General features: G+C 46.3%; 1 protein-coding gene across 3 annotated transcripts in view; it reads left to right on the top strand.

Annotated features, from left to right (window-relative positions):
- The window catches only part of LPIN1 (lipin 1), a 73,096-nt gene extending 61,952 nt beyond the window's left edge, over positions 1 to 11,144 (top strand). For all 3 annotated transcript variants that reach the window (XM_087437129.1, XM_087437130.1, XM_087437128.1), the window contains 3 exons: positions 553 to 667; positions 1,442 to 1,545; positions 4,640 to 11,144. In XM_087437129.1, coding sequence (XP_087293255.1) covers positions 553 to 667; positions 1,442 to 1,545; positions 4,640 to 4,799 — 379 coding nt within the window. In that variant the 3' untranslated portion in view covers positions 4,800 to 11,144. The remainder of the gene's footprint in view (positions 1 to 552; positions 668 to 1,441; positions 1,546 to 4,639) is intronic.
- Positions 11,145 to 12,645: the final 1,501 nt, after the last annotated feature.

Here is a 12,645-nt window from a genome sequence, read left to right as displayed (position 1 = left end):
GAGAGTTTGATTGAAATTACAATGGATCTATAGATCAATTTAGGTAGAATTAATATCTCCTTATAATATCAAATCTTTCAGTTCAATTATATGGTATATTTCTTCATTTATTTGGGTCTTCCCTAATATATTTCAATAAGGTTCATAAATTATTTAGAATTTTTGCACTGATGTTCACAGATGAGATCGGCCCTCACTTTGTTCATAGTTTTCTTCTTCAGGTTTTGTTTTTGAGGTTATATGCCTCATAAAATGAGTTAGATGTTCTCTCTCTTTCTATGCTCTGGAATTCTTTGTTCCGTGGATGACTGATGGAGCTCTTGGGTGAAATCACTCGTCCTTAGCATTTTCTTTGTGGGAAGACTTGCAAGTATGGATTCACTTTCTGTCTAGTGCTCTCCTCGGGCAGCTTAACTGACCTGCACATATTGAACTTTTGAAGCTGTGAAAGTGTTCTTAGTGTCACGGCATCTTTGACAGTTAAAAATAGTTTGACGCTAATGAAGCTTATCCTCTCATGTTCATCCATTACTTATTTATTTGTTTTAACAGAGAAGTGATTGAAAAGAAACCAGAAAAGTTTAAAGTCCAGTGTTTGACAGACATCAAAAACCTGTTTTTTCCAAATACAGAACCCTTTTATGCTGCTTTTGGAAACCGACCGGCTGTAAGTAGTAGATGGGATATATAAGAGTTATTGAAATTACTGTCTTTTCTGACAGCAGTCATCTGAAAGGCTGGCCTAGACCGTATGTGAAGCCAGATTCTCATCTTATAAGAAATAGCTGATAAAGAGCCACTTGCCTACATCTAAAGGCAAGGAGATTGTAAATTATTTCATGGCCTCTAGTTTTCTTTGAAGATTGGCTAGTGGGTTTCATTTTGAAGCTTGAAATGTGGGACTAGTCACTTCAAATTCCAAATTACTTGCTAAATTAGTAAAACAAGAACATTGAATAGCATTCAACCGTTTCTACCAGAAGGGAAACCACAAAGTTTGGCATGATGGTGATCCAGTGAGATCCTTCAGCATCTCAACTTTTCAGAATATTTGTTTCATATTGTAAAAGAAATGCTTTGAGACTGTGTGTGTACTACCCAAAGTTGCTGGAAAGTTCAGCATTCTGGAAAATATAGTTGGGTACTAACTTCCCAGTAAGAAAATTCCCCTACTTTTGAAACTCATGCCCCAGAAAGTGGGTCAGAGAATAACGGTAAGGAATGTTGGAATTGCAGGGGATGTGATGGGTTGTTGACTCTCTAACTCAGCTCCTGAATAGATGAGGGAACTGAGGCCCAGAGGAGAAAACTGAGTTAATAGTTTCACCTCCAGAAATATTCTTTCTCTACACTAATTGGAAGTATAGTTCTGGGTAATGAAAATATCATGCATTTGTGTTTACAATGAACTCTTTTCTAATTAACACTTTACCAAATACAGGATGTGTATTCGTACAAGCAAGTAGGAGTGTCTCTGAACAGAATATTTACTGTCAATCCCAAAGGAGAACTCGTACAGGAGCACGCAAAGACCAACATCTCCTCGTGAGTATTGTGCACACTTTGTGTGATTACTGTTTTGTTACGTTGTTGTCGCCATCTTAATCTTAGAATGGTGTTTCATAGTTTACAGTATACCTTTTTATCTTTTGTTGCCTATATTTTAATCTTTAATTCTTACAAGGAAACATATATTTTAACTCCTTGTATTTTGTCCAAAACTTCATTTTTGGACAATCTTGATTAAATCAGATCCCCTCTGGGCTGAAAATTTAAACTAGTGGTTATATTTTGCTACAGAGTGGAATTGAATGAACTTGAAAACTAGTGGTTTAGATTTGCCAACTTGGGCTTGAAAGCCTAGAATGTGGATTAGAAATGTAACCAAATTGGAGTATCACGTGAGGCTGTATTTAAAGATGAGGGACTCTGTGTCTCTTCACGTGCTGCCCTGTAATGATATTCTCACCAGAAGCCTTGCTGTGTAATTATAAGAATTCCTCTCATATTTTTGAATATGAATTTTGAATATTTTGAAGCCCAGTTTCCCTGAGACAGGGGCTGAACTGGGTTACTGTTTGTCATGAGGCATCCTGGTGGGCTGTAGACTCTCTTGACTTTGATGTGTCTCACTTTGGCTTCCTAACTTCTTAGAACGCAGAGTGTTTCCTCATCTCGTGTGTTGGGAGCATTGCCCATCAGGTGACATCAGCCCGGGCAGACAGGTGTCATCGGCGTTGTCTGTCTCAGAGGCTGCACCTCTTCTGGCCTGGTCTGTGCAGACCTAGAAAGTAGCCTGTGGCCTGAGTGCTGGAGCCCTCCTCATGTGGAGGAGTTGGGTGGGGGGAGTGTGGGTCTTGTGGCTTTCTAGGGGTTGGTCTTTGCCAGGCGCCTCCTGTAGTTTCAGGTAAATTCGAGATCAAGGTTGCCCCTAGAGCAGATTCTCGCTTTCACTATGCTCCTTATACCAGTTGGAGTCTAATCCAGCTTAACTAGGGCAGTTCCAGAACAGCAGCGGGGACTGATTCCTTTCTTAACCTTTTCCTTGCTGTTCCCCTCCTCCCCAGTGCTACGTGGCCACCCTGATATCAGCGTTCCCTCTTCTCCCTAATTCCCCAGCATAGCACGTTCCATGTGAGAGGTCTTCCTCGTTCTGGAGGAGATCTGGTGGATTTCCATTTAGGGTCAAAAGAACTCTTAACTGATGGGACGCTGCCCAGAAGTGGCAAAGGTTTCTGCCCAGCAGCAGCCGAGTGGCAGGTCTTGTCCTAAGGGGCGTGGAAAGAGGGATTTCTGCATCTATGAGGGTTTGCCAGGAGGCTTCTGAGGCAGTATCCCATTCACTGAGACTCAGGTTAAAATGCGTGCTGTGCCCGTGCCTTGGCCTAGAGTGGATCTCTGCGTGGAGGGGACATTACACCTAGGCTGGAGGTGTGGTTGTTCCTGTGAGAGAGTGACTCTCCTTCCCCAGGAAAGCGCATACTTTTCTCTGGCACTGAACTTGGTACAACCTTCTCAGAGCCAGGTCGGTGCCTGCCCCTTGGAACCTGGGCCACTGTCTCTGAGAAGTCATCTGAAATGTCTTCAGAGGATCAGGGCCGTGTGGGTGGGGAATTTCAGTGTGTTCTTTCTTTGCATTTGTGACCATCAGTTTGAGCTCTGCCTGCTCTGAGGGGGCCCTGTGCTTGGAGGGTTGGTCCCAGAGAAGCTCACAGATGGGGCTCGGTCCCCCACTCGGAGCACATGCGGGTGGTTTGGATCTGTGCCCACCACGCCCTGGCGATGAGCGATGAACTGCCCCCTGCAGGGAGGGGCCTCCTCCACGGCCACAAAACTCAAGCAAATAGGTCTTAAAGCCAGGAGGTATTTTAAAAATTTGTTTTAATCCCCAGGAAAGACATAATGTTTGTTTATTAAGAGAGATTTTTCCTCTTTTGTGTAAGCATGATGTTTCTCATAAGCCCTTTGGAGTTCCTTTATTAAATACACACACTCATCCTTGTTTAGTAAGTTGTCTTATGCCTCAGAACGTGCTAATTCCTAGAGTTTGGATTTCGAAAGCCCCTTTGGTTCTTAGCAAATTGGAACTGGAGAGGGACCCAGTGACTGTCAGGGTGCCTCTGGGGATGTGTGGAGCAGCCTGGACCTGTCAGAATTTCCGGCTGGAGGCGACTGGAGGTCTGAAAATTCACATTCAGTACAGCAACTTTCTTTTTGTAGTGTAGGCCCCAGAAACTACGATGTAACATCTTCTTGGGAATACACAGAAAACAGAATGAGAGGATATTGTAGGGAGCACTGAGAAACATGGAGTCTAGTCCAACTTCACGCTCTATAAAGATGAAGGGCCTGAGCCCAGAGTGGGCAAGACACTTGCCTGAGGTTCCACAGCAGTAGAGTGGGAGTAGATCCCGGGTCTCTTGACCCTCATGCCAACTAGGGCTTTTCTTCCTGAGGCTCATAATTAGCCAGGGCTAATTATTTCCTAATGTTAATAATTTCTTGTTGACTAAATTTATTGAGCATTCAATACACATTATTTTATTATTGCATACATTATTTGATTCTCACATGAACACTGTGGCACAGTTTTCGTTTTCTTCACTTTACAGTTGAGGAAATTGTGGCTTAGAGAGATGAAGCCGTTTGCTCAAGATCACACAGCTAGTAAATGACAGAGTCGAAGGTCAAATCCGTGTGTCCGTAACCCCAGGGCCTGGGGGCTTTTCATTGCACAGTGAAGCGGTCCCTGTTTGGTGCTCCAAAGATGAGCTTTGTCTAATTCTTTCCCCCGATGCCCATCCATGAGCTCTGCGGGGGGCGGCTGTCTGTCCGTCCACTATGCCGACTCCTTCTCGTCCTGCTTTGCTTCTGCTCTGCCCTCCCTCGTCGGTCCTTGGTGTGAAGTCAGGTCACAGTCACCTTGTGCATGGCACTCTCTGACTCCTCCTCGGCGTACTCTTTGATTTCTTAGTAATCAGTGAGGAATTATTCTAGAGCAGCCTCCATTGTGTTAGGTGGTCTGCTCCTCGGGGTTGTAGGTTTCTCCTAACTTCCCAGCACGGCCCGGGGGCGTGGCAGGTGTTCCGCTTGGCTGGGTGTCCCGCAGAGGCAGTGACGTTGTCCGTTTCCCTTCCAGGTACGTGAGACTCTGTGAAGTGGTCGACCACGTTTTCCCGTTGCTGAAAAGAAGCCACTCTTCGGACTTCCCCTGCTCAGATACCTTCAGTAATTTCACCTTTTGGAGAGAGCCACTGCCACCTTTTGAAAACCAGGACGTTCATTCTGCCTCAACGTAAAATGTCCCAGGCAGCCTCCTGACATCATGCGACGACTGGGCACCCCCATTAAAGGGTAGATTTTGGGAGCCGTGGAGAGGAGCTCGGGAGCCTGACGTGCAGTCCTTTGCTTAAGAGCAGGGAGAGTGGAGAAGCATTTCTCTCTCCCCCGCTGCCCTGAGGGTTGACATTTCTGAGTGAAATTGTAGGCGAGGCATCGGGTGCGTTCTTAGTGAGGAAGGCATTCCTTGTTTGTGGCTTAAAGCCAATCGCAGTGCTGCCCTTCCCAGCAGGCTCTAGCAGTTCGTTATCAGTTAATGTGCAATACTGTCTATGAAACCTACGAAGAGGTGGCTGCCAGGGGGTCCTGGCCGGTGACAGTATCAATCGAGGAACGCCAGATGTGCACGACTTTCAGTAGAGTAGGGGGCATGTGTCCATTATGGCGGTTTGTGTCACCTCTTCCGCACCTGGCAGGAGGGCTGTGCAGGGTCTCATGACCTGAATCTGGGTTCTCTGAAGGGGCTCCAGACCTCACTGTTCTGGGCCTTGGCCTGTGGATGTTCCTTTACAGTGTTTGCTGACCGGTCTAGTTTTTAGGTGATAAGTTCTTCTTTAATTCCTTTGGTTACAGATAATCTATGTAGCTGGCATATTTTCCCCCATTTCTGTGGCTCCAGGCTGGAATATTTATGCCTTAAAGCATCTGTGGCAGACATTTTATTTAGAATGTGCTTTGTCTAGCTCTCGGTAACTTTGCAATGCCTTAAGTTCAGATGATAGTAAATATTACTAAGGCAGTATTTCCAGTCGGTTCAGCACTCTGCCAGCAGCCTTGTATCCAGCAGGGTGGTGCTGACAATGTGGGCTTGAACAGAGCTGATGCCAGATGATAATGATGTCGATTTCTATTGGGAGCTCTCAAAAGAAACTGGTTGGTTTTAAGAAAACAGTTCCAAGAAGTTGAATTATATTCTTTGTAGATATTACTATTTATTGCTTTACTCTGATTGGATTACTGTTATAAGCATTTTAGCCATATTCTTTCTATTATAACTGTCATTAATCCATTAAAAAGATATGCATGTTAGACTATCCAAAGAGCCTTATTCTCTATATCCCACAACACTGACCTTCTTTTGGGATTTACGAGTAATGCTTTTTATTTTCCTTAGCTTTTTCCACTCAAATTAAAGGCAAGTGGATAGGTAATAATTTAAGTGACGTTCTTTAAGCCAGTAGATGATTCTTTTACTTGTTTATTAAATTGGCTTGTGGAGAGAACAATTTGAAAAGAAAGAATTATTTTGGTAAAAGATTTTGCTTTACTTTTTGAAGTATTATTTTTTTAAAGAGTGTTTTACTCCAATGGTTGAAATACTTTGCTATTTAAATCACATTGTTAGAATCATAGGAGGCAAAATATGGAACAGTTGAATGAAATTTTACTCTTTCTGTGAAAGAAAACCCAATGGTGTTGCCTTCATTGTAGTCGGTGGGCTCCGTTAGCAGCGGGATCCTTTACTGAACGGTTCCCGTGGCCGTGCAGAGAGAGGCAGGTGTACGTGTGGAGTTGATTGCAGATTTGCAGAGCAGAGAGAACATGCATGTGCAGATTCCCTTCCGGAGGCGTTAAAAATAGTTACGAACAGTCCTGCCTTAACTACTCTGGGTTTGTTCACTAGTGACCTCTGGAGGCCACATTAATTCTTTCTGTTACGAGGGTATTTTTGGGTGAATTTAGCCGTTGTGAACTCAACCTAAGCTCAGGGGCCTGCGTAGGCTAGCACAGTGTCTCCCTTGAGCTGGGAGGAGCGTGGCTGCGAGCGTGGGTAGCGTATCCCTCGTGCCATTTGCCCCTTCATCAGGACGACAGCTGTAGTCCACTCTCCACGTGGAGGTGTGAGAGCATGCAACTTTGGACTCCTAATTTTGATGTACCTTAAGCTTCTGCACTACTGCAGTCTGAAACAGAGCATGCCTTGCAGAAAGTTGCACTGTCGGATCTGTGTCAGGTTCAGAGTGTGACCCCTGGGGAGGCTGTAACATCACACCTGCCTTGTTGCTTTGGAAAATGTGATTTATGCATGGGTGGTGCTCACACGTATGGGAGTTGGTTTATCTGTGTTTACACAGCTATAATCCGCAAACCCCACAGTTGTGTGCTAGAATGCTGCATTTGGACCATACATTTCAAAGTTGTCCTATGGAAATGAGTCACTCTGTAGTGCCAAGTCATCAGATGTTCATCACAGGTGATGAAGAAAAATATATATACTTGGTATATAGAAAAATATATATACCTAGTACATTGGAGAAATGACTACACCTTCAGAGAGAATTCCCTTTTCAATTTTAGGTTTGGATCACCACTTTAAATACATTTTATTTACAACACTTGATCTGTATTTGTATATGCTGTTGCAATGGTAACAATCACTGTACTATTTCATTGTGTTGTGCTGGATCCAAAGCTAGAAAATATTGTAATAAATGAGACTGATGAAAGACTTCTCTGAAAATCAGGTGTGTGAATTTTAGTTTTTGGTAAGTTATTGTGTTGCTGATTTTCTGATATCAAGCATATTATTTTATTTAAAAAAAAAAACCTTAAGACTATGAACTGTTCAATCTTTGGAATAAAAGAGCCAGTCTTTTCTGATGTCTCTGGTACAATGCCGGCTCTGTGTGCACTTAGGGGGAAGGGGGCTGAAGATGGAGAGGAGAGGGCTGCACCCGGGGCTGCTCCCGCCCTGAAGGGAATGACTCCGGAGCAGGGAGGGTTCAGTTAAATGTTGTACGTCACGTGCCGCCAGGGCCTGGCCCATAATTGGTGTTTAACACAAGCGAGTTCTGTTCCGTTTCTTTTGTGTGATGGTCAGTCAGGTGCAGCCACAAGAGGAGACCCAGGAGAGGCTCAGGAAAACAAAGTTTATTATACTCACAGGTCCTCGAATTGGGAGGTATGCATGCCACATGGGCCACAAGGGAAAGCTCCAGGCTGGTCAGGAGGCAGAAGTGGCAGGAGAGCGGGGAGAGCCTAGGCCAGGGCCTTAGTTGGGTGTATGGGAAAGGCAAGGCGGGGCAGAGCGAACAGTTAGGACTGGCTAGTTTGAATAATTTCAGCGGACTCTAAGCAGTGGTCTATAGAGGTGGTCCCTGGTTGCCTGGCGCCTGGCCCTGGATGATTAGGGCAGAGGAGTATTGCCTCCTGGGGTGCGCAGGCAGATAGAGGAGGTCTGGCTCTGGATCGGTTAGTTTGCATATCACGGCGTGCTCTGCTGGGCCCTTTACTGTCTCTAAGAAGTGGCTAGCCAGCCTCTTCCCCAGCCAGAGAGATTTTTAAGATGTCAAAACACTATAATAAGACACAGAAAATACAAGTATGAACAATACAGTTTCCCTTACCTCACATCCGCTGTCCTCAGCTTTTGGACTGCACTTCTCTGTGGTGTACCCAATTCGTTTTTCATTTTGAACGAATCAATCAAAACCCTTGACTAGTTCACCCAGATAACTTGAAAACCACCATAATTCCTATTGATTTTGTGCATCGTCGACATGCCTGAGGCATCCTGTTGCATTACCTGCGTCAGCCTAAGTGTTTTTTGAATAAATTTTAGAATATTGGTCCCTAAATTCGTAAACGATGGCTGCACAAGGGTACCAGGCCGAACTCATGAGGCCCAGATTCAAACACTTCATCTCTGGGGGTCTGTGGAATTACTGCTCATGTGTCTTGAAAACAAAACAAATCCTGTCGTTTAGCTGAACATCACAGATTTATTCCAACTCTGATTTCAGATTGTAGGCTCTTTTGTCTGTGAAATAAAAATTAGTATAAACTGTAGTCCTGGGCCCGGGGAGCCCCACCTGCTCTTGCCCTTCGCCACTTGTCTCTCAGCGGTACCACTAGGCTATGCTGTTTCCATTCGGTAGTGCAGGCAGCTCTCACACGTGTGCAGGGGAAGCTAGTTCGGTAGCTTGAATTTCCCCAATGTCTCGGCTATAATCACCTGAATATTTAAATTACTTTCTATCTTGGTTTTCAGAATTGACACACCCCACCAGACTTGCCACCAGCCCTTTGATGGGAGACCGAGGAACATGGACAATGGGTCAGTGACCATTGGCTTTGGGGCTCAAAGCGCCCTTTCTTACGAAAGAATGCCTGTGGCCCTGGTGCAGTCCTAGGACGGGAGGAATGCCATGGAGGAAAGTTAAGCAGGCCTCATTTTAAGAAATTAAACAACAAACTCCTTCTGGAATCCGAATTTCCTCATTCTCGGAGGAGTGTTGTCCTAACCAGCTGTTCCAGGGGAGCTTTGTCACATCGCCCACCACTTACGCATCCGCCCCCCCTTGCACATCTGTACTCTGTATTCAGACATGGGGGGTAAGTGGGAGCAGCACTGGCCTGCCTCCATGGGCCTGGGGGTGTTGGGAGGGCATCCCGTCTCCGCTCTAAACGAAGAGAAGGCGGTTAAAATGCCACTAGGGTCTCCTTCCTGCCTGTGATCCCTTTCCCAACTCCTGCTACGATTGAAGGTGGGGGTTAAGTGACACTGCTGTTGCAGAAGGCTTGGTGCCTGAAGGAAACCAGAAAGTGACCAGACAGAAGCCAGCCCTGCAAGTCCACGGGCCCCAAACGGCCGCCTGGGGGCACAGTCAGTTTTGGTTTGGAGGCACAGCCTTTAAAAATGTTGTCCCAGCTTGACAAAGGCCCCTCCCAGCAGTGCTTGTCTTCGAGACCAGCCAGGCGTGTTGTGGGCTCGTGGGTGAGGGAGGAGTTCCTTACAGGACTGTTGGGTACCAAAGCGCCTGAGTTGGCATAGCCCAAGGTCGAATCTCACTACCTGGCTCAGCAGGGAGCAGTTTGTGGCTGTCATCCATTCAGGTCTCAGAATCATTTAGAGTTGTGGTTCTCAAAGTGTAGTCTCAAGGCCTCCAGCTCCAGCATCAGGGAGCTTGTTAGAAATACAGGTTCTTGGGCCCTACCCCAGGCCTGCTGAATGAGGCTATGGGCGTGGGGCCCACAACCTGTGTTAATAAGTCCTCCCTGGGGTTCCGATGCACACTCAAGTTCAGATGATGCCCCAGAGGCCCGGGGCCTGTTCCCCAGGAGCTGCTTCTGGGTTGTGGCAGTTGATGTCTAACTTGAGTCTGGCATCACTGGAGCGACAGAAAGGATCTGCTGAAGGAGGGAGGCCCCTGGAAACCCAATATGGGGCTTGATTGACCCTTTGATACATAGCCGCCAGCCTGAGCCGCCTTCCTGGGCATCTCAGTGTGAGCTGGTCCTGGCTGGCAGGGGATTCTGCCTGTGACCAGGATGGGCCACCGGGTGCCTGCGAACAGCAGACCTGGGCTGTGCCCAGATATCTGATGGCTCCCTTCCTCCCCCCAATTGTCGGAGCCTGGAGGAGCCTGGAGGCGCTGTCCTGGTGCCAGCGATCTTTTCGCTGGGGCAGGAAGTCCATTGAGCCCTGCATTGCTTTTAATGAGTTTTGCAAGCAAGTGGCCTCTTCCCGTGACTCATTCTGCCTTTTGTGCACCGGAGATTGTGGTTTTAAGTTTCACTTTGGAAAGTAACCACTACTTCTGCTGCTTTCTCTGCTGCTGGAATCTGAACAAGTTAGATTCGTCTTGCAACAAAGAAATGTAAATGTAGGAGCGCCAGTCATATTTCTGCTCTGATTGTAAAAACATCCCTTTCCGAGATGGAGGACAGAGCCAAGCTAAGAAATGGTTTATATTTTCAAGTAACGCGTTCGTTGGGGAACTTCATATTTTTCCTTCCAGAGGGGTTTGATAGTTTCGCTTTTGTTCTTTGTCTTCTTGATTCATATTTCAGGAATATTCTAAAAATAAACAGCTCTTGTTGATCCAGTGAGGCGGTTAACCTCTGATTTATTGAGAGAGACTTAGTTCTGGACGAAGGTTTGTGTTCTTGTTTTCATGCGGCACACAAAGGATGATGATAGTAGAGATCATTTCCTCTACAGTAAAATAGTTTTCATCTGGACTTTCCATGGAACTCAGTTTATGCTACCTGAATAGATGAATTTCTTAGGATTAGACAGCGTGTGTTAAATGGACGCTGTGCAGCATTTTTCCTCCAATTCAAATAATATAGTTGTCTTCAACATGTTAGTGGTGAACTAAGTTGTTTTTATACAATTTTATTTAAATATGTACAAACATAAAACAGTAGCCCTTATACAATAATAAAACCAAAATGCATTTAAAATTAAGTACAGATAAAACTGCAGCACTAAGAAAATGTTACGTGGTGGAAAATGTTGACATATTGAAGCTAGTGGGATGATGTTGGTTTTGGGTTTATAATAAAAGTTTGTATTCATATTCTATGTTTCATTTGTCACCTTGATCCCGTCAACTTTTGAGCATGATGGGCCACCATTTAAGTCACCGTTAACGCTGACCTGCAGAATACAGCAATGAAAAAGTTCTCATTACCCACTTCCATCTACATTGACTATAATGAACTGTTGCAGATTTTTACTCCAAGGATGGGGTCCCCTCAATATCGTGTGACAGCATGAACGTGGCACTGACTGGGAACGGGGGCCTTCTGAGTTTATCTGGGGACTACATTACCCAGACTCCCTTGTTCTCATTTTCTCTTCGAGGTGCAGTAAGACCTCCGTTTGGACATTCTGGGATGTCAGTTAGTGTTCTTAAGGCATCAGAACATCTGGGGATTGGCTTCGGGATGCCCATCACCCTTCTCTCCTCCAGGATTCTGACTGATGGAGCACAAACTGAGCCAAATGGGCGCTTGTGGTCGGTCAGCTTTATTCCCCAAAGTCACAGAACTTACTGAAGTTGCCTTGAAGCCAAATTGGAGCTTTCAAATATCTTTCACCCCAAAGCTGGAGAATTCCTCCTATATCTGGCTCCATGGAGGTGGGGGGTTCCTCAAGTAGTCTTAACTGGTGTGAAAGCAGCTTCCGCTGCCTGAGTGCCTGGGAAAAGGAGAGAGAGAGCCTCCTCCTGCTTTTGAGCACAGCACCCGGCCAGCACCCTGGCCCTGGGGCAGAGGCTCAGCCATCCCACAGGCTGGAGCTGCTCCTCCTGTGGGGAGGAGAGAGGGGCGGCTGAGGAGACATCTGTGGACAGCCGCGCCCAGACCTGCACACTGGCAGTCACTCCCTAACCGTGTGGCCGGACTGCTAGTCTAAAGGGACGTCTGCATGCCTTAAGGGAGGTGGGCGGGCAATTCTATTTCTAGAGAGCCAAAGCGCTTTTGAAACTTCTAATTATGGTTCTGCTTGCTTGGGAGCACGCTGGTGGATGATCAGGTGAGAACATTTGCATGGTTTTGGAGGGGTCCTGGGATGGGAGATAGCTTTCTCTGGGGACTGGGGAAACTGGCCTGGCCCCTCTCATTCGCACAGGCACCTCCTGTTGCAGGAACTGGGGCAGGGTAGCTGAACAGCCCCCAAGCCCTCAAGGTCTATTCCAGTTCACTCAGCACCTGGAGGAGAGATGGGGGAGGGAGCTTACACTGACACCTTGAGATGAGTGGGACCTTGGGTGGTGTCTGTCTCACCCAGCTCCCACCGCCCCACCCCTGCAACACCAGGCCGATGAGAAAGCTCCAGACCTGGGGGTTCCTGACATGCCCTTGACATCTGCAGGGAGGAGGAAGGGACAACAACGGCTTTGACTTGGGCCTCAGAGAAGGCCTGGCTTTTCTCCCAGCAGCAGCAGCGGTACCTGGCAATCAGCATCATTTTACAAGTCATCAACTCATTTTACAAAATCATCAACTAACATATAAGACCTGAAATTCAGACACAAGGCATCGTTTAGGGGCATCAGTGTACAGTGTATGAAAACA

The sequence above is a fragment of the Ceratotherium simum genome, chromosome 11 (genome assembly GCF_057802395.1).
Source record: "Ceratotherium simum simum isolate JZ-2026a chromosome 11, ASM5780239v1, whole genome shotgun sequence".
NCBI classification, from domain to species: Eukaryota; Metazoa; Chordata; class Mammalia; order Perissodactyla; family Rhinocerotidae; genus Ceratotherium; species Ceratotherium simum.
The sequence above is the reverse complement of the archived record's forward strand: the minus strand, read 5'-3'. Positions and strand labels throughout refer to the sequence as shown.